Source organism: Geotrypetes seraphini, chromosome 4 (assembly GCF_902459505.1).
Source record: "Geotrypetes seraphini chromosome 4, aGeoSer1.1, whole genome shotgun sequence".
NCBI classification, from domain to species: Eukaryota; Metazoa; Chordata; class Amphibia; order Gymnophiona; family Dermophiidae; genus Geotrypetes; species Geotrypetes seraphini.
Genome location: NC_047087.1, coordinates 145448500 through 145469971, shown reverse-complemented (window position 1 = coordinate 145469971; position 21472 = coordinate 145448500). Strand labels below are relative to the sequence as shown.

The 21472-nt window shown below is 46.7% G+C and overlaps 1 protein-coding gene across 7 annotated transcripts in view; it reads left to right on the top strand.

Moving 5' to 3' along the window:
• The window catches only part of NUP93 (nucleoporin 93), a 757735-nt gene that overhangs the window by 662233 nt on the left and 74030 nt on the right, over positions 1-21472 (top strand). For all 7 annotated transcript variants that reach the window (XM_033940752.1, XM_033940756.1, XM_033940750.1 and 4 more), the window contains one exon: positions 9835-9952. In XM_033940752.1, coding sequence (XP_033796643.1) covers positions 9835-9952 — 118 coding nt within the window. The remainder of the gene's footprint in view (positions 1-9834; positions 9953-21472) is intronic.

Below are 21472 nucleotides of genomic sequence, written 5' to 3'. Positions count from 1 at the left end.
TCTTGAAGGAAGTAAAGGAACTGAGATAGGAGTTGGCAAGACTAAGAAGCATCCGTGAGAATAAAAGGTACATCGATGAAATGGCTCAAAGATTTCCAGCAGTGGGGGAAGAAGAGGCTGTGCTGAGGGAAGACAGCTGGACTCAGATTACGGAACACTGCAAGATTGGTACTGTGACTTCCCGCGCCCTTGAACTGAAGAACCAGTATGATATGCTGGAAGGGGAGAAGATGAGAGCATCTCAAGGAGAGAAAGAACCAATGTTTGAAATCCCCCAAATTACTGGATCCGTGACAACTAGGAGGCGTAAGGTAGTGGTAGTTGGCGATTCCCTTTTGAGGGGTACAGAAGCATCAATCTGCAGACCAGACGTATGATGTCACAAGAGGTATTCTGTCTGCCTGTTGCCAAAATCCAAGATGTTACGGAGAGCTTGCCGAGACTCATCAAGCCTGATGACTATTATCCGATGCCGATCATCCACATTGGCACTAACAATGCTGCCAGGTACCCCTGCGAATGTATCAAAAGCGACTTTATGGCTCTGGGAGAGAAGGCGAAGCAGACAGGTGTGCAGGTGGTGTTCTTGTCCATCCTCTCTGTCGAGGGCAGAGAAGCTTGCATCTTGGTGATGTATGTGAGACTACATGGATGGTGTAGTCTAGAGCACAGTTCTTCAACCGCCGGTCCACGGACCGGTGCCGGTCCGCAAACAAAATCTTGCCGGTCCGCGAAGGATTCGGTCCCTGCCGCAACGAAAGGCCGGTGTCAGCTGACTTGCAACTTCCTGTTGCAGTCGCTGTGCCGGGACTCCTGCCTTCCACCGCGTTTGCCTCCTGCCTTGTCTCCGCACCTCCAGACCAGCAGTGGCAGCTAGGCCGGCCCACATCGCATCATCGAAGCGGGCCGGCTATCAAAGGCCCCGAGGCTGCCTCATGAAACCGCGCTAAACTATTGATTAGGGGCAGCTCTGTGCCGAAGTTAAAAGCATACAGAGCTGCCGCTGCTGGTCTGAACTCTTGGGCCGCTGAAGGAGGGCAAAGAGCAGCTGTCCTGGAGGTTTCCCTTCCTCTCGCCTTTGCAGGTCCCTTTTTTCCACCTTTTTTTTTTTTTCCTTCAAACGGCAACGGGCCCCAGCATCGACATCAATCAAGTAAGTTCCACTGTCAATCAAGCGGTTCTGCTCGGCAAAAGCTTCCTCTGTGACATGAGCCACCCTCAGGGGAAAGAAAGTGACCCACAAAGGTGAGGGGAAGGGGGGCAGATGATGGAAGTTGGGGGGGGGAGAGAGAGAGAGAGAGAAGGGGCAGATGATGGAATGGAGGAGATAAGAGAGAGAGAGAGAGAAGGGGACAGATGATGGAAGTGAGAAGAAGGGAGAGAGAGCAGAAGGCAGATGGATGTCAGTTGAGAGGGGAGAGCAGATGCTGAATGGAAGTGGGGAAAGAACACATACTGGATGGAAGGAGGAGATAAATAAAGGGGGAAGAAAATAGTAAGATAATGGAGGGGTGAGGGAAAGGGGTGACAAGCTGTGCGTAGACACAGTGAAAAGAGGGAAACGGGACTAAATAGTAATAAAGAATTTAATTTAGATGGAGGCAGAAAATAGAGAAGGAAGACCAGAGAAGAAAAGGGAAGAGAGAGCAGAGAATGATCAGATCTGAGTGGAGGAAATGAGAAGAGAGATATGCTAAAAACCACAGGGGGGAGGGAAGGATAGAGATGCCAGACCATGAGGGGAACAGAAGGAAGATGATGGATGCTAGACCAAATTGGGGGGTGGGGGGGCAGGAGGAGAGATGGCAGGGAAAGACAGACAGTGAATGGAAGGGGCAGATGCTGGACTGAAGAGACAGAGAAGGTTATCATGCTGCTGTACCGGGCCATGGTACGCCCTCACCTGGAGTACTGCGTCCAGCACTGGTACTTGAAGAAGGACACGGTACTACTCGAAAGGATCCAGAGAAGAGCGACTAAAATGGTTAAGGGGCTGGAGGAGTTGCCGTATAGCGAAAGATTAGAGAAACTGGGCCTCTTCTCCCTTGAGCAGAGGAGATTGAGAGGGGACATGATAGAAACATTCAAGGTACTGAAGGGAATAGACTTAGTAGCTAAGGCAGGGAGAACGAGAGGGCACTCTCTAAAGTTGAAAGGGGATAGATTCCATACAAACGTAAGGAAGTTCTGTGGTAGAAAGCTGGAACTCTCTTCCAGAGGCTGTTATAGGGGAAAACACCCTCCAAGGATTCAAGACAAAGTTAGACAAGTTCCTGCTGAACAAGAACGTGCGCTGGTAGGGCTAGTCTCCGTTAGGGTGCTGGTCTTAGACCAGAGGGCTGCGGCTGCCGCGTGAGCGGACTGCTGGTCATGATGGACCTCTGGTCTGACCCAGCAGTGGCAATTCTTATGTTCTTAGGGCAGACACTGGCTGGAAGAGAGTGAAAAGGCAATGAAAGCAGAAATCAGAGACGACAAAAGGTAGAAAAAAATAATTTTATTTCTATCTTGTGATTCAAATATATCAGATTTGAAATATGTATCTTGCTAGACATAATTGGGGAGTGCAAAGCCCAGGCAGTGCTTCTTTAGCTTCCAGCTGGCTTAGGGCTCTCTCTGACCAGGGGGCAGTTGCCCTAGTTCCACTCCCCTAACACCTTTCCTGTCATGTGTGACTGTGGTATTCTGTTACTTGATATTTGTGTAGCATTCTGTAATAATTTGGCTTATTCAGTTTTCTTGATAGTAGAGGGGATATATGTGAAGGGGAGGGGAGACAGGGGTTTTGTTGATTTTGCCCTGTATTATTTGTATTTATAAAATGACAATTGTATAGAATATTGTTTCTTTTTATACTTTAATAAAATATGTTCAATATAAAATTATAACTATTTGAGGCTTGTGCGGATGGGATCAGATGGTTTGTGGGACCGAGCTTGCGGAGACGGGGCGGCGATGGTTTTTTAAAAAAAATTTCAGTCTTAGTAGTTTGCCGGTCCACGAAATAATTATTTTATTTCCGCCGGTCCATAGGTGTAAAAAGGTTGAAGAACACTGGTCTAGAGCGTTATGGCTACCTGGATCATGTGATGATTTTCCAAGGGCTGCTGAGCAGGGATGGTGTGCATCTATCAAAGAAAGGAAGAAGTGTCTTTGGCAGTAGGTTGGCTAACCTACTGAAAAGGGCTTTAAACTAGAAGTGATGGGCAGGGTGATCAATGCCCCCAGGTGAGTATAAGCCCTCAGGTAAGTAAATCACTGAATACTTCTACACAGATGGGAAAAGAGGGCAATGTCTGGAAAGCAGTATATACTAATGCTGGAAGTATGGGAAACAAGATTTTGGATCTAGAAGCTGTGATTGAGGAAGAGGAGTTGGATATAGTGGTGATCACAGAGACGTGGTTCACGGAGAACCATGACTGTGATATAGTTATACCGGGCTATAATCTGTTCAGGAAAGACAGGGTAGGAAGAAAAGGAGGGGGAATAGCATTAAATGTTAAAGATCATATTGAAGCCACACAATTGCAGGATCTGCAGGGCAAGGAAGAGGCCCTGTGGATCAATTTGGAAAGAGGGAATGGTGAATATATTTACACTGGTGTGATATACAGGCCTCCTTCACAGATGGAAGAAGTAGATAGAGATTTAACAGTAGACATTTAGAATATATCTAAAAAAGGAGAAGTTTTACAAATACTTCATTGTGCCAAAGAAAGGCTCTGACAATTGGAGACCCATTCGTGTGAATGCGGTGCTCAGAATCCCATATCTTCGATCTGTCATAGCGTCGGTGGTCCTGGGAGAGTTCTTAGCCTCTTTAGATCTGACAGAGGCCTTCTTGCATATTCCTATTTTTCCAGACCACAGACAACCATGTCCTGGAGCAGCATTTCCAGTTCTTGCCCTGTCTTTTGACCTGGCGACAACTCCCCGAACGTTCACCAAAGTGATTGTGGTGGTGGCAGCCCACATGCCGAAGCTATGGCTGCGGGTTCATCCCTACCTGGACAACTGGCTGGTCCAGGCTTGCTCATTTACCGAGGGTCGGTGCATGGTAGATCAGGTGATCTGAGTCCTGAAAGGTCTGGGTTGTATTGTCTCCGACACAATCCCTGGAGTACTCGGGGATCTTGTGCAACATGGCTGCAGGCCATATCTGTCTTCCAGAGGCATACAGACAGAAGCTTTGTCCTCAGATACAGTGCCTTCTATCCAAACCAGCTCCGGCAACATGAGTGTCTTGAAGTCCTAGGTTCAGTGACGTCAATGATAGATATGGTTCCTTGGGTGAGGACCTATACATCCCCTCCAGCAAGTGATATGTGTTGGTTTCCACAGTCAGACTCATTACAGATGAATCTACCTTGGGACGCTGAAGGTCCAGGCTAGCATGGAATGGTGGCTTCACTCTCAGTCCCTTACCAAGTGCATGCCCCTTTCTTGGATGGTAGTGATGACAAGACACCAATCTCCTCAATTTAGGAGCTCATTGCAGTTGTTGACCGATTCAAGGGCATTGATTGCCCACACAGAGAAAGTGGTCGATCAACAAGCTGGAGCTCCAAGCTATTCGGCTAATTCTGGTGAAATTGAAAAAGACTTTGGAGGGTCAGACGATCCGGGACTTCTTAGACAATGCTACAGTGATGGCATATGTTAATCACCAGGATGGCACTAAAATTGCCCAGCTCTGTCTGGAAGCCCGCCTGCTCTTCACCTGGGCAGAACATCATCAGCAGGTGTTCAGTGGCGCACATAACTGGAGTGGACAATGTCCAAGCAGATTTTCTCAGCAGAAAGGCCTTGGATCCGGGTGAATGGACGCTGTTGTTGTCAGCATTTCAAGCCATTGTTCTCCGCTGGGGTCGGCTGCAGCATGGGGTCGCCCTCATGGTGACAGCAAAGCACAAGAAGGCGAACTGGCTCTTCAGTTGAAGATCCGAGCACAGAAGTGTGGGTCTGTTTACTTTAGTCCAGCCGTGGCCAACTAATGTAATTTTATACATCTTTCCTCTGTGGCCCCTGATAGGCCAAATCCTTCAAAAGATTGCAAGTCATCAGGGAAAGGTCATTCTAGTAGCTCCAGACTAGCCACGTAGACTGTGGTTTGTGGATCTGCTGCATCTTCGGTTTGGTCCCAGTCTCAGTCCCAGTGTTCATTGAAGATCCAGATCACTTTGCTCGTACAGCATGGCTCTTGAACGTGAAGTGTTAATGCAAAGAGTACTCAGCAGTGGTTATTTCCACTCTCCTTAAGTCTAAGAAGTCAACTACGGTAGCATATGCTAAAGCGTGGGAAATTTTTCAACATTGGTGAGCCCAAGAAAATGTGGAGCCGTTTTCAGCTCCGGTTTCTGCGGTGTTGACTTTCCTCCAAGCCGACCTTGACAAGGGTACTCGCAGTGGCTTCCCTTCGAGTCCAATTTGCAGGGCTCTCTTGTTTTAGGGCAGATCTACTCTGGCATCTCATCCAGACATAGTCAGATTTTTGAAGGGTGCATTATGAGTTAAACCTCCTGTCAAAACACTGTTCCCTTCGTGGGAACTAAACATAGTTCTCTAAGGGGTCTCAGCCAAGCTCTGTTCAAGCTGCATCGCTGATGGATTTGACATAGTAACATAGTAGATGACAGCAGATAAAGACTCGAATAGTCCATCCAGTTTGTGCAACCTCATTCAATTAAAAAAAAAAATTATTTTTTAAAATCTTCTTACCTATTTCTGGGCAAGAATCCAAAGCTGTACCCGGTACTGTACTTGAGCTCCAACTGCTAAAGTCTCCTTCAAAGCTCACTCTAGCCCATCCACACCCTCCGAGCCATTGAAGCCCTTCCCAGTCCAGCCTCAACCAAAAGGCCATATACAGACACATATACCATGCAAGTCTGCCCAGTACTGCCCTTAATTCTTCAATATTTATTATTATTTTCTGATTTTAGATCCTCTGTGTTCATCCCACGCTTCTTTGAACTTCATCACCGTTTTCTTCTCCACCACCCTCTCTCGGGAGAGTATTCCAGGTATCCACCACCCTCTCCATAAAGTAGAATTTCCTAACATTGCTCTTGAATCTACCACCTCTCAACCTCAAATTATGTCCTCTGGTTTTACCATTTTCCTTTCTCTGGAAAAGATTTTGATCTACGTTAATACCTTTCAAGCATTTGAACATCTGAATCATATCTCCCCTGCCCCTCCTTTCTTCTAGGGTATACATATTTAGGGCTTCCAGTCTCTCATACGTCTTCTGGCGCAAGCCTACTATCATTTTCGTCGCCCTCCTCTGGATCGCTTGAAGTCATATGTCTTTCGCCAGATACGGTCTCCAAAACTGAACACAATACTCCAAGTGGGGCCTCATCAATGACCTGTACTGGGGCATCAACACCTTCTTCCTTCTACTGGCTATGCCTCTCTTTATACAACCCAGCATCCTTCTGGCAGCAGCCACCACCTTGTCACACTGTTTTTTTTTCGCCTTTAGATAATCAGACACTATCACCCCAAGGTCCATTTCCCTATCCATTCATATCAGTCTCTCACCTCCCAGCATAAACGGCTCCTTCCGATTAATAAGCCCCAAATGTATTACTCTGCATTTCTTTGCATTGAATTTTAGTTGCCAGATATTAGACCATTCCTCTAACTTTTGCAGATCCTTTTTCATATTTTCCACTCAATCTTCAGTGTCTACTCTGTTACAAATCATGGTATCATCCACAAAAAGGCAAACTTTTCTTTCTAACTCTTCAGCAATGTCACTCACAAACATATTGAACAGGATCAGCCCCAGCACCAAACCCTGAGAGACTCCGCTACTCACCTTTCCTTCCTCCGAGCGACTTCCATTAACCACCACCCTCTGGCATCTCTCCGACAAACAGTTTTTAATCCAGTTTGCCACTTTGGGTCCTAACTTCAGCCCTTCAAGTTTGCTCAAGAGCTTCCTATGAGGAACCGTGTCAAAGGCTTTGCTAAAATCTAAGTAAATTACACGTAGCCTATGTCCTCGATCCAGTTCTCTGGTCCCCCAATCAAAAAATTCAATCAGGTTCGTTAGGCCTTGGGTCCTGTAACCCATTAGATTCTAGGAAGTTCACTATCCTTTCTTTCAGCAACACTTCCATTATTTTTCCAGCAACCGAAGTAAGGCTTACCGGCCTGTAGTTTCCCGCTTCATCTCTGTGACCACTTTTGTGAATAGGGACTACATCCGCTCTCCTCCAGTCCCCAGGAGCCACTCCCGTCTCCAGAAATTTGTTGAATAAGACTTTAATAGTACCCGCCAGAACCTCTCTGAGCTCCCTCAGTATCCTGGGACGGATCCCGTCCAGTCCCAACGCTTTGTCCACCTTCAGTTTTTCAAGTTGTTCATAAACACTTTCCTACGTGAACAGCGCAGAATCTACTTCATTTTCTCGTGTTACTTTGCCAGACATTCTCGGTCCTTCTCCAAGATTCTCTTCCGTGAACACAGAACAGAAGTATTTGTTTAGCACGTTTGCTCCTTAATACTAGTAAGTTGAAGGCAGATGGGGCAAGCCTTAAGCCTCTAAATAGTGTGTCTTGAAATTAAAGCACCACAGTGATTATCTTGATTGGTTGTGAAGTGAATTGATTTGAGTAGTCCTGATGATTTGGTTCTTTATATATGAGAAGTGAACCCTGAGGGAGGGATTATAAGTCTTACCCTTTTTCCTATTAGGAGGAAGAGGAAATAAGTTATAGCAGAGGACAGAGAAGGGGTTGTTTTTTTGTGGGTTATTTTTAAAGTAAGAAACATGGAGGAGGAGAAGAGAAATTAAGCAGACATAATGCTGAAAATCAGTGATAAGAGCAGAATATGAAATTCTGAGTAACATAGCTTTTAGAAGTTTTCAGGGCAGTTACCTTAGTAAATCCCAGCCCCTCCCTTCTACACCTAATCAGCAGACACAATGGCTGAAAACTAGAATTAAGGTTAGAAATACAGGCTTTATACCAGCTCAGTGGCTACCCTAAAACACAGGATCTAAAACAGAAATACAGGCTTTATACCAGCTCAGCTCAAGAAAATAACATGAAAGGTGATACAAGGTAACTAACTTTGAAATTATTTGTGGTAAATGAGACAGGTGAATTGTGGAACTGTCTGTAAAAGGTTATTTTAAATTGGTTATGATAGAATCAAACTGGATAAAAATGTTAAATTGGTTATGATAGAATCAAACTGGATAAAAATGTTAAAATTTTGTAAGCTGAAGTTCTTAGAAAAAAATAGCCCAGAGTTAGAAAGGAAAAAAACATGCTGACATGCACAAAGTTAAGACAGAGAGCTTATATTAAGAACTTTCAGGAAATGGAAAAGGCGATGTATAATTTTCCCAGAAAAAAGGAAACAGACCGTTATAGAGAGAACCAAAAAGGAAGTCTGTTCCTCATAAATTCACACACAAGCTAATTGGCAAAGTTCCTACAGAAGTTATTAGGATATAAAAAGTGAAATACTGCCATCTACTGGGCTTAAAATTAGGCTTAACATTGGCAAATTTAGGATTTAAATGTACACTTACCATATTTTTCGCTCCATAAGATGCATATTTTTCCCCCCCAAAAAAATAAGGGTGCTAGCGAGAACTGAGACAGCCATGCAGAAGTGGTGCACGCCCATGCAGCAGCGCACATGTGCACCGCTGGCTCCAACATGCTGGTAAACAGCCGTCCAGCGAAGCACCAGTGACCGGCACAATTAGGAAGTGTCGCAGGCCCAGGCATTAGCGCACTTGTGTGCCGTAGGCCTGACAAGCAGCAGGCAGCCATCCACCGACCTCCGGGGGGGGGGGGGGTGGTATATTTCCTTCATAAGATGCACCCTTATTTCTACCCACTTTTTAGGGGGGGGAAAGTGCATCTTATGGAGCAAAAAATACGGTACTAGAAAAGACTTTCTAAATAAGACTTTTTATGAACAGGTGATGAATGTTTGTGTTAGAGGAAAGACGTTATTCCTTTTTCTCATAGAAGCTGGCATTCCTCTCTTTAAAAATTAGATATACCGCCTTATTAAAATTCAAAGCAGTTTTACATAATATAAAAACAAAGAATAATAAGAACGTACATTAAAAACAAATTACAAACAATTCTACAAACAATCAAACGCACTGACAAACATTAACTTACCGATACAAGATGGAGAAGAGCATATTTGTATAAAGAGAAAAAGGGGAAGCGGGACCAAAACAAAAGGAAGGGCAACAAAATCTAAATAGACTAGAATAATATAAAATAAGCTAAAATGATTAAAAAAATGGCAAGGAACAGATTTCCATTACCGTGCTTAGAAGGACTATTATACACCGAATGCATCTTTAAAAAGAAATGTCTTCAAGTTATTTTTAAATTTATCAAGGGATGTAATTTCTCTTATATAATTTGGTGCTGAATTCCAGATGGTAGGGGCTGTAACAGAAAAGATGCTAGTGCGCATAGTGTTAATGTATCTTAAAGAGGGGATGGATAGCAAGTTTTGATTAGATGGACGTAATGTACGATGGGGGATAAGTAGCCTGTTAATAAAACCAGGTTGGTCTTGTAAGTCCTACTTGGTATTAAGCTTTAGACCAGAAAATTGGTAGCTTATGTAAAGGTAGGTTTTGCTACTGCTGTTGCTGGATACATTTTGCCAGTAACTCATTTAACTTCATAGCTAAGTTTTAACCAGTAAGTTGTATTGTGAACTCACTGATGAATCATGATCTAGATGTTTGACATTGCATGTGTAATTTATAATCAATTGACGTATAAATTGAACATCAGCTAGTCACAAAAATAATTTATTCTTTCTTTCAGGTACAGAGCTCAGGGAATAAGTGCAGAGAAATCCATTAATTCTACCTTCTACCTACTACTGGATCTGATCACATTCTTTGATGAATATCATACTGGGCAGGTGGACAGGGCCTTTGATGTATGTTTCAAAAACTTTGATTTATTACCGTAATAACATCTATCAAACAAAATATTGCAGCAATTTGTGTGAATCAAGCCTGTTTTTTTTTTTTGGGGGGGGGACAACTAGAGTAAATAGCTCTTGAGGTAAAAGCAGAAAGTTGGCCCTTTTTATTCTTTGCTGAACATCTTCAAACCAAAATATATTTACTCCTGCCCTAGAAATAATAAATAATTAATAGTATTGCTAGGAACCCTTGGTTCAAATGTTTTATTAAACTTGTTATACCGCTTATTCATATGACTGGCCCAAGCAGTTCACTAATACAATCAATAATATAAAACAAAATAAAAGAACTCCATCATTAAATAGGGTAGACCTAATCCATACAAAACTAATCATTCTTTCAGTACAATAGATGAGACATTCTAGACCAGTGTTTTTCAACCTTTTTACACCCGTAGACCAGCAGAAATAAAATAATTATTTTGTGGACTGGCAAACTACTAGGACTAAAATTTAAAAACCCCGTTTCCGCCCTATCTCCGTGAGCTCGGTCCCCAAAAATCATCTGATCCCATCCACACAAGCCTCAGTTATGATTTTATATTGAACTAGCTTTATAGCCCGTTACATTAACGGGTGCTAGAATATATGTGTGTCTGTCTTTATTTCTTTCTCTCTCTGTCTCCTTAGCCGCTTTTTCCTGTCCATTCTCCCTTATTTTTACCTCCCCTGTGTCCACCACCACCACCCCTTCATTGCTCCCCTTATCCAGCAGCAGCCCTTCTCCCTTTGTTTTACCTCCCCCCTGTCCATCAGCACCTCTTCCTGCTCCTTCTGTCCAGCAGTAGGCCTCCCTTCATTTCTCCCCCGTGTCCATCATCACCACTTCCTGCTCCCTCTGTCCAGCAGTAGGCCTCCCTTCATTTCCCCCCTGTCCATCACACCTCTGCCTGCTCCCCCTGTCCAACAATAGGCCTCCATTTCTTCCCCCCCCCGTCCATCATCACCTCTTCCTGCTCCCTCTGTCCAGCAATAGGCCTCCCTTAATTTCCCTCCCTGTCCATCAGCACCTCTTCCTGCTCCCCATTCCAGCAGTAGGCCTCCCTTCATTCCCCCCCTGTGTCCATTAGCACCTCTTCCTGCTCCCCCTGTCCAACAATAGGCCTCCATTCCTTCCCCCCCCCCCCCGTCCATCAGCACCTCTTCCTGCTCCCCCTGTCCAGCAGTAGGCCTCCCTTCATTTCCCCCACCCCTGTCCATCAGCACCTCTTCCTGCTCCCCCCTGTCCAGCAGTAGTCCTCCCTTCATTTCCCCCCCTGTCCATCAGCACCTCTTCCTGCTCCCCCTGTCCAGCAGTAGGCCTCCCTTCATTTTTCCCCTCCTGTCCATCAGCACCTCTTCCTGTTCCCCCTGTCAAGCAATAAGCCTCCCTTCCTTTTCCCCCCCCCTGTCCATCATCACTTCTTCCTGCTCCCTCTGTCCAGCAATAGGCCTCCCTTCATTTCCCCCCCCCCCCTGTCCATCAGCACCCCTTCCTGCTCCCCCTGTCCACGGGAGTTAGTACAGGGCCGGTGTCTGCCATTCTCCCCAGAGTCCTTGCGCCCCCCCCTTCCCTTCCCACAAATCTGACTACCTACCCAGCGATTCAAGCAGCGTATGCAGCAGTTTTCACACGCTGTTTCGGGTCCTTCTACTGCCCTGATTTACTCTGGCACGTCCCTGATGACATCATCAGAGACGCGGCAGAGCAAATCAGGGAAGTGAAGGGCCCGAAGCAGCGTGTGAAGACTGGTGCACATGCTGCTTGAATCGCCAAGGTAGTCAGGTCCGCGGGAAGTGGGGTGAGCGGAAAAGGACACGGACTCCTGTGGTCTGTCGCGGAGGGTGGCCAGGCTCCATTTCAGCCGCAGGGAAGGCTCACTGCCCCAGCTCCTTACCCGTCCGCAGCCTGGGCCAGGCCTCCCGCGCTTTCTCAGCGGCCCGGCTCGCTCAGTTGTTGTTTTTTTTTTTACTCCGCTTCCTGCATTCGCTGCTCTCAATGGCGTAATAAGCGCACATGCGCACTTGTCTTGCCACATCCCGACAGAAAAGGGATCAGGGAACACGCGAGGCAAGTGCGCATGCGCGGCTAGCATTTTATTATTTAAGATGTATTTTATAAAAGTATAAAAACAAACAATATTCTGTACAATTGTCATTTTATAAATACAAATAATACAGAGCACCTCCTCCCTAGCCGGCTGCTTCCCTTTAACATATCTAAAGAACGGTTTGAAATTTCGTGCTTCCCTGGCTAGTCTCTCTTCATATTCTCTTTTGGCTTTTCGAACCATACGGTGACATTCTTTTTGATACCTCCTGTGCTCTTTCCAGTTTCCCTCAGTTTTGTCCTTTTTCCATTTTCTGAATGAATTTCTCTTATTGCCTATCGCTTCCTTCACTATTTTAGTTATCCACGCCGGGTCTTTTGTTCTACTCTTTTTGCACCCTTTTCTGAATCTGGGGATATACAGATTTTGTGCCTCGCTCACCGTGTCCTTGAAAAAAGACAGGCATGTTCTACCGTTTGCCATTTTTTGGAAGTGTTCCTAAGTTTCTTCTTTATCATTCCCCTCATTGCTTCGTAGTTTCCTTTCCTGAAGTTAAAAGTTGTCGCTATGGTTCTCTTTCCTTTCGGCATTCCTACCTCAACCTTGAACTTGATCATATTATGATCGCTGTTTCCCAATGGTCCCACTACTTCCACTTCCTTTGCAGGTCCCCTTAGTCCATTTAGGATTAGATCCAGAGTGGCATTTCCTCTCGTCGGTTCTCTAACAAGCTGCTCCATGAAGCAATCTTATATAGCCTCCAGGAATTCTGTCTCCCTAGCGCATCTTGAGCTTCCAAGACTCCAGTCTATGCCGGGTAGTTGAAGTTTCCCATAATAACCGTGTTACCGCTTTTGCATTTCCGCTTCATCTCGGCTTCCATTTTTTCATCGACATCTCTGGTTTGTCCGGGTGGACGATAGTATAGGCCTATCTTTATTTCAGGCCTTTTCCTTCCCAGTATTTTAACCCATAGCGATTCTAGCTTGTTGGTCGTCTCTGTTGTGTCCATTCTTATTGATTGTATGCTTTCTTTTATGTATAGTGCTATTCCACCGCCTTTCTGTCCTGACCTGTCCTGGCGATAGAGCTTGTACCCTAGCAGTGCTGTATCCCATTTGCTTTCCTCATTCCACCATGTTTCAGAGATTCCAATGATGTCTATGTCCTCTGCATTGGCCATGGCTTCTAATTCCCCCATTTTGTTTCTTAGGCTCCTTGCATTAGTATATGTGCAATTTAGCTCCTGGTATTTTGTTGCCTTCATTTCCTTTCCCTGTGCTTCGGTCTTTAGTTTCTTCTCTTTTGTTATATTCCTTCCAACCTCCTCTTCTAGGTTAGTCGACTCCTGTAATTTGTCCATTTTTTCTTCCCAGCCTTTTTTCCCCTCAGTATCTTCATGGGATACCTTCTTCCAAATCGTCAACGCTTGGTCGACTGTCAGCTTTCCCCTTCTTCTTAGTTTAAAGCCTGTTCTATTCCTCTCCTGACGTTTGCTAGAAGTCTTGTTCCCGCCGTGCTCGGATGCAGTCCATCTCTCCTGTAGAGCTTGCTCTTGCCCCAGAACGATGTCCAGTTCCTCACGAAGTAGAACCCTTCTTCCTCACACCATCTCATCCAAGCATTGATTGATTGTAGTTCCTCCTGCTTTTCACATCTGCCCTAGGTACTGGTAGGATCTCTGAAAACACTATCTTCTGGGTCCTCATCTTCAGCTTCCTTCCCAGAATCTTGAACTGTTCTATCAGCGTGCTTCTTCTGTAGTCTCTCCTGCTGACATCGTTCGTCCCGATGTGGATCATTACTGCAGTCTCTTCCGTCTCCGTTCCTTCCAGGATCTTTCCAATTTTGTCCATAATGTCCTTGGTTCTCGCTCCTGGCAGGCAGGTCACCAGTCGATCCTCTCTCCCTCCTGCTATGTGGCTGTCCACATGCCTCAGGATCGAGTCTCCCACTAGTATCGCTGACTTTCCCTTCTTCAAATTTCGCTTCGGTCTCAGGTCAATGTCCTCCGTGTGCTTCGCTCCTTCTTCTGGGCATCGACTAGCCAATTCCTCCCCCTCGTGTGGTATTCCTATTTGGGTGTCTTCTTTGAGGTCATCTGTTTCTTGTTCGCCCTTCCATGCTGGTGTTGGTATAACTTCATCTTTCATCTGAAGTTCATTTTCTTCCACCCTCCTCCTGTATGCTTCCTCAATGAATTTCTTGAGTTCCCTGACTTCCTCCTCGATGTGTTTTTTTCTACCTTTTGTCATCTCTGGTTTCTGCTTTCATCTTCTTTTCACTCTCTTCCCTCCAGCGTCTGACCTCTCTGTCTCTTCAATCCAGCATCTGCCTCTTCCATCCACTGTCTGCCCTCTTCCCCTTCCATATGGTATCTGTCTTCTTTCTGTGCCCCTCTCCCTTTTCCATCCAGCCTGTGTCCCCTCTTTCCTTTTTACATGATTCATTCCAGCTTCACTGCTCTCTTCATTTTTATCTCTCCTACACCAGATCTAGCAACATTGTCCCTCTCTGCTTATTTCTCTGCTGACCCCTTCCCATCATCAATTTCTCTACTTTCTCATGCCTGTCTCTTCCCTTCCCCTCCTCTAATCTCCCTGCCAGCTGTTTCCTTCCTTTTTTCCTTCTCCCTTCCCTCCTCCTCCTGTCCAGCAGTAACTCTTGTCCCTTCCTCCCCTCCCAGCAGCATCTCTCCTTCTCCTTCTTTCCAGGTCCAGTAACAGATGTCCCTTTTTTTCCTTTGTCCAGAAGCTTTCCAGACTCCTTTTCTTCCTCCCCTCCCAGCAGCATCTCTCCTTATCCTTCCCTCCAGTTCCAATAGCAGCTGTCACTTTTTTTCCCTTGCCCAGCAGCTTCCCAGACTCCTTTCCCTCCTCCCCTCCCAGCAGCATCTGTCCTTCTCCCTCTCCAGGTCCAGTAGCAGATGTCCCTTTTTCCCCTTGCCCAGCAGCTTCCCAGCCTCCAACAGTAGCTTTCTCCCCTCCCAGCAGCTCTCCTTACTTGCCAGAGCAGCGATTCAGGAAGCCAACCTCGGGTCCTTTGTTGGGTCGCACCGCCTCTGAGGAAAGAGGCAGTTGCATTATCAGAGGCAGCCGCGACTCAGCAAAAGCCCCAAGGCTGTCTTCCTGAATTGCTGCGCTGGTAAGAAGGGGGGCTGCAGAGAGGGGAGAAAGCCACTGTCGGAGGCGCCCCATGATCTCTCCAGCCCAGCTGAAAATAACTCATCAATCTTGCCAGCCCTGCGCGGACCGGCAGGAAATTGAAAATAATCAATCTCGACGGCCTTGCGTGGACCGGCAGAAATTTCCCGGTCCGCAGACCTGCGGTTGAAGAACAGTTTTCTAGACCAGTGTTCTTCAACCTTTTTACACCTGTGGACCGGCGGAAATAAAAGAATTATTTCGTTGACCAGTAATCTACTAAGACTTAAATTTTAAAAACCCGCGAGCTCGGTCCCCGCAAATCATCTGATCCCATCCGCACAAGCCTCAGTTATGATTTTATATTGAACGTATTTTATTAAAGTATAAAATAAACAATATTCTGTACAATTGTCCTTTTATAAATAAAAATAATACAGAGCAAGGATCAACAAAACCCTTTTCTCCCCTTCATATATATCCCCTCTACTATTAAGAAAACTGAATAAGCCAAATTATTACAGAATGCTACAGAGAAATATCATGCTAACAGAATACCACAGTCACACATGACAGTAATAGTGTTAGGGCAGGGGTAGGGAACTCCCGTCCTCGAGAGCCATATTCCAGTCAGGTTTTCAGGATTTCCCCAATGAATATACATGAGATGTATTTGCATGCACTGCTTTAAATGCATATTCATTGGGGAAAACCTGAAAACCCGACTGGAATACGGCTCTCGAGGACCAGAGTTCCCTACCCCTGTGTTAGGGGAATGCAACTAGGGTCAGAGAGAGCCCTAAGCCAGCTGGAAGCTAAAGAAGCACTGCCTGGGCTTTGCAGTCCCCAGTTATGTCTAACACCAGCTCTATATATATTTCAAATCTGATATAGTCTAATCACAAAATAGAAATAAAATTATTTATTTCTACCTTTTTTTTTTTTTTTTTTTTTTTATTTATTCAATTTTTCTATACCGTTCTCCCAGGGGAGTTCAGAACGGTTTACATTAATTTATTCAGGTACTCAAGCATTTTTCCCTGTCTGTCCCGGTGGGCTCACAATCTACCTAATGTACCTGGGGCAATGGGGGGGATTAAGTGACTTGCCCAGGATCACAAGGAGCAGCGTGGGTTTGAACCCACAACCCCAGGGTGCTGAGGCTGTAGCTTTAACCACTGCGCCACACACTCCCCTTTTATTGTCTCTGGTTTCTGCTTTCATCTTCTTTTCACTCTCTTCCTTCTAGCGTCTGCCTTCGGTCTCTTCAATCCAGCACCTACCCCTTCCATCCACTGTCTGCCCTCTTCCCCTTTCATATGGTATCTGACTTCTTTCTATGCCCATCTCACCTTTCCATCCAGCCTATGCCCCTCTCTCCTTTTTACATGATTCATTCCAGCTTCACTGCACTCTTTATTTTTATCTCTCCTATACCAGATCTAGCATCTTTGTCCCTCTCTCATTATTTCTCTGCTGACCCCCCTTTCCAGCATCAATCTCTCTCTACTTTCTCATTCCTCTGTCTCTCCCCTCCCAGCAGCATCTCTCCTTCTGTCTCCCTCCAGGTCCAGTAGCAACTCTTCCTTTATCCAGCAGCTTCCCAGCCTACAATAGTGGCTTTCTCCCCTCCCCTTCCCTCCGCTCCTCTCCCAGCAGCTCTCAGTACTTACCTGCAGCAACGATTCACTTAGGCAGCCTTGGGTCCTTCGGGTTGCACCGCCTCTGAGGAAAGAGGAAGTTGCATTGTCAGAGGTGGGCCACGACTCAGCAAAAGCCCCAAGGCTGCCGAAGTGAATCGCTGCGCTGATGCTACTGGCACTGCTGCAGGCAAGTACTGAGAGCTGCAGGGAGGGGAGCGGAGGAGAGGAAGCTACTATTAGAGGCTCTCACCAACTCTGCAGAGACTGGCAGGAATTTAGCGCACCAATCTCACTGGCCTTGCACGGAGTGGCAGGAATTTGCTGTGGACCGACACCGGTCCACGGACCAGGGGTTGAAGAAAAATGTTCTAGACCATAGGGTTATTTCCCCTTACTCTCATGGGTTGCAGAAGAGAACTACACTCCTTCCTCCATATTCGGGGGCAGAGCATAACCGCGAATACTGAAAGCCACAAATAACTTTTTATATCTTCATGTTTTTTTTGTAACAGCCACCATTAATATATTGAAATCGCGAATAACAAATAATGATCATATTTGAGGTTTTGTAGAAAATTATTTATTGCATAACAATATTTATTGCATGATAATATAGTAGTATTCAGTAATAATACAGTTCTTTATATTTCTTTGTACTATCTCAACAAGGTAAAAAAAAAAAAAAAAGTTCAATACAGTACTAGAATATACAGTACTAAAAAAATACTAGGCAGTGTCTTCATCCTCATCGTCCTGTACTGCAGGAGGAGGAGACAAAGAGGATAAGTGTGCACCAGATGCCTCCTCAGGCAGTGGAAGTGGGTCTTCAGTATGCGGTACAGTTGTAGGAGGAAGACGAAGAGACGAAGGGGATGCCTCCTCATGGGTGGAAGAGGTGGATGGAGTGGCAGTGACTCTTGGTATCTTTTGGAAATACATTATGATTTCCGTCTGGCTCTTCTGCTTCTTCATTTCTTTATATATATTTGTGTATGTAGAAATCGCTGCTTCTGCCAACTCCTTCACCTTCAACGCACATACCATGGACAGGTCGATTTCATAGAAAAAGTCCATCACACACCATTGAACCTGTGTATGCTCTCTGCAATATTGTTCAATGTAAACTTGTCTTCTAGCACTTCTTCTACTACTCCATCCTCCTTGTCTTCTTATATTGCCTCTCCTTCAGGAGCAGTCAGGTCAATTAGATCATCTATTGTTAATTCGTTGGACCTGGTGTCTATTAAGTCTTGAATATCCTCCATATCCATATCTTCAAAGCCTTCCCCACACACCTGCTTTGCCAAGTCCATGATGTCTTCCATAATTTCATGAACTGGCTCTGTGGTAATGACAGTGGGCTCCCTTTTTACACATTCAGGCCTAAGATTCTTCCAGCATAAGTTCACTGTTTCTGGCTTGACAGCTTTCACTGCTCTTTCAATAATATTGATGGCACTGGCAATAGTGAAGTCCTTCCACTTTTTCATGATGCTCTCCATGTTGGAGCCTTCATCCATAAGGTGACCATATGTCCCATTTTCAACGGGACAGTTCAGTTTTCGGGCCGACCGTCCCGTTGTCCCGACCCACCGCTTCGGGACACCAAAAATGTCCTGTTTTCAGGGACAACGTCCCGAAGCTGTGCGCGGGGACACCAGGATGGCCGACAACTTTCCCTCCCTGCCGTGCAGATTGAAAACCTGGGCCGCCGCCGCTGCTTCTTGTTCTTCCCGACGTCAATTTTGACGTCGGAGAGGAAGTTCGGGGCCAGCCAATCGCTGCCTGACTGGCCCGAGCTTCCTCTCTGACGTTAAAATTGACGTCGGGAAGAAGCCAAGAAGCAGTGGCGGCGGCCCAGCAGGGAGTCAGACAGGCAAGCAGCGGCGGTACACAGGCCGGCGGGTTTGAATCGCGCAGGGGGGAGGGGGTTGAATCTGCGGGTGGGGGTGGTGAATCAAGCACTGGAGAGAGGTTAAGGAGGCAGGCAGGCAGGCTGGCTTCGGGGGAGGGACAAAGGCAAGAGGCACTGGGGGCACTAAGGACACAGGACAGGCACTGGGGGCACTAGGACATGGGAAAGGGGCACTGGGGGCACTAGGGACTCAGGACAGAGGCACTGGGGGGCACTATGGACATGGGAAGGAGGCACTGGGGCACTAAGGACACAGGACAGACACGGGGGGGACTAAGGACACAGGACAGGCACTGGGGGCACTATGGACATGGGAAAGGAGGCATTGGGGGCACTATGGACATGGGAAAGGAGGCACTGGGGGCACTAGGGACACAGGACAGAGGCACTGGGGGCACTATGGACATGGGAAGGAGGCACTGGGGGCACTAAGGACACAGGACAGGCATTGGGAGCACTTTGGACAAGGGAAGGAGGCACTGGGGACACTAAGGACACAGGACAGGCACAGGGGGCACTATGGACATGGGAAGGAGGCACTGGGGGCACTAGGGACACAGGACAGAGGCACTGGGGGCACTATGGACATGGGAAGGAGGCATTGGGGGCACTATGGACATGGGAAGTAGGCACTGGGGGCACTAGGGACACAGGACAGAGGCACTGGGGGCACTATGGACATGGGAAGGAGGCACTGGGGGCACTAAGGACACAGGACAGGCATTGGGAGCACTTTGGACATGGGAAGGAGGCACTGGGGGCACTAAGGACACAGGACAGGCACTGGGGACACTAAGGACACAGGACAGGCACAGGGGGCACTATGGACATGGGAAGGAGGCATTGGGGGGCACTATGGACATGGGAAGGAGGCATTGGGGGCGCTATGGACACGGGAAGGGGGCACTAGGGACACAGGACAGAGGCACTTGGGGGCACTAAGGACACAGGACAGGCACTGGGGGCACTATGGACATGGGAAGGAGGCATTGGGGGCACAATGGACATGGGAAGGAGGCTCTGGGGGGCACTAAGGACATAGGAAGGAAGGAGGGAGGGAATAGAAAGGGACAATTGTTGGACCTGAGTAAAGAAAGAAAGGATACACAGTAAGAAGGAAATACAACCAGAGACTCATGAAATCACCAGACAGCAAAGGTAGGAAAAATGATTTTATTTTCAATTTAGTGATCAAAACGTATCAGTTTTGAGAATTTATATCTGCTGTCTATATTTTGCATTATATTTGTCTATTTTTCTATAGTTACTGAGGTGACATTGCATATTTTAAAGTCATTTGCCTTGACATCTTTGAAACCCCCCCAAATATAAATGATAATTAACATTTTCTCTGCGTATAGTTTGCTTTGTAGTTTTTTTTAATTTTAAGGTTACCATTATGAATTAATATGAAGATATTATGTGTACATGAAAAATGAATGGAAGAAATTGGGGGTGGGGCTAGGGCGGGATTGACAATTAATAGATGTCCCCTTTTGATGAAAAAAATAAATGGTCACGTTATTCATCCATCGCATGGCCAATCCTCTCCAATGAATACCTTGTGTAGTGTGCTTTGAATTAGAGAATGGCACGGGGGAAAAATTTGTCCCCGTCACCGCCCCATCCCCGCAACCACCATCCCTGACATCACCCCTTCCTCGTGACCACTGTCCCCGTCCCTTCCCTGTCCCTGCAACCACTGTCCCCGCTCCGTCCCCATGACCACTGTCCTGTAGCATCCATACAAGCTTCAGCAGTGCAATATTTAGCTTATTCCTTCCTTATAAATCAAAGCTCTGGCTGCTGAACTAGAGAAAGATGTTTAGCTGGCAGGGCTTTGTTTATAAATTTTTATCAACACAACTAATATACTACTTTATCCCAGGACAAGCAGGCAGCATATTCTCACATGTGGGTGACGTCATCTACGGAGCCCCAGCGCGGACAGCTTTTCAAGCAAACTTGATTGAAGTTTCAAGTTTGCTACACTGCACCACGCATGTGCATGCCTTCTTGCCCACTAGAGGGCGCATCCCACCTCGTGGTCCTCAGTTCAGTTTTTTCCGCGGAGCCAGAAGCCCTGTGGAAATTGAGCTCTGCTGTTTTTTGCCTTCTGTCGCCGCGTCCGGTGGATTTTAATCGGTCGTTGTGCTTACTTTATTGTTTTTTCGGTTGTTTTGACAGTTCGTTTTAAAAAAAAAAAATTTTCTTTCCGTCGGCTCCGGGGGCTCCCGTGAGCCGCGGCCGCGACCGGCCTTGCTTTCGGCCGGGTCGTTTTTTCATGTCCCATCCCTTGACGGGTTTCAAGAAGTGCACCCGGTGTGAGCGGTTACTTTCCATCACCGATCCACACCGGTGGTGCTTGCTCTGCTTAGGGCCTGAGCATCCGACTGACTCGTGCGATCGGTGCTCCACTTTCCAGGCCAGAGCGCTCCGCCGATGCCGTGCCAGGATGGCGGAGCTCTTCGCGGTTGACTCCGCGCCGGGGAAGGCCTCGACGTCGGCCTCGGCCTCGGGATCCTCGGCGTCGCCGCGTCCTTCGACATCGCAGACTACTCCTTCGACAAAACCTGCCTCGGGTAAGTCCTCTCTTCCATTCCCGACTCCAGGGTCGACGAAGAAGCCATCTTCGGGCTCCTCAAAGGCGGGTGGGTCGTCCTCGGCCCCGCCCAGAACTACGGCCACTAATGCCCGAGGGAATACTCGAGACCGAGGTCGCCCTCCAGGGAGCATCCCCC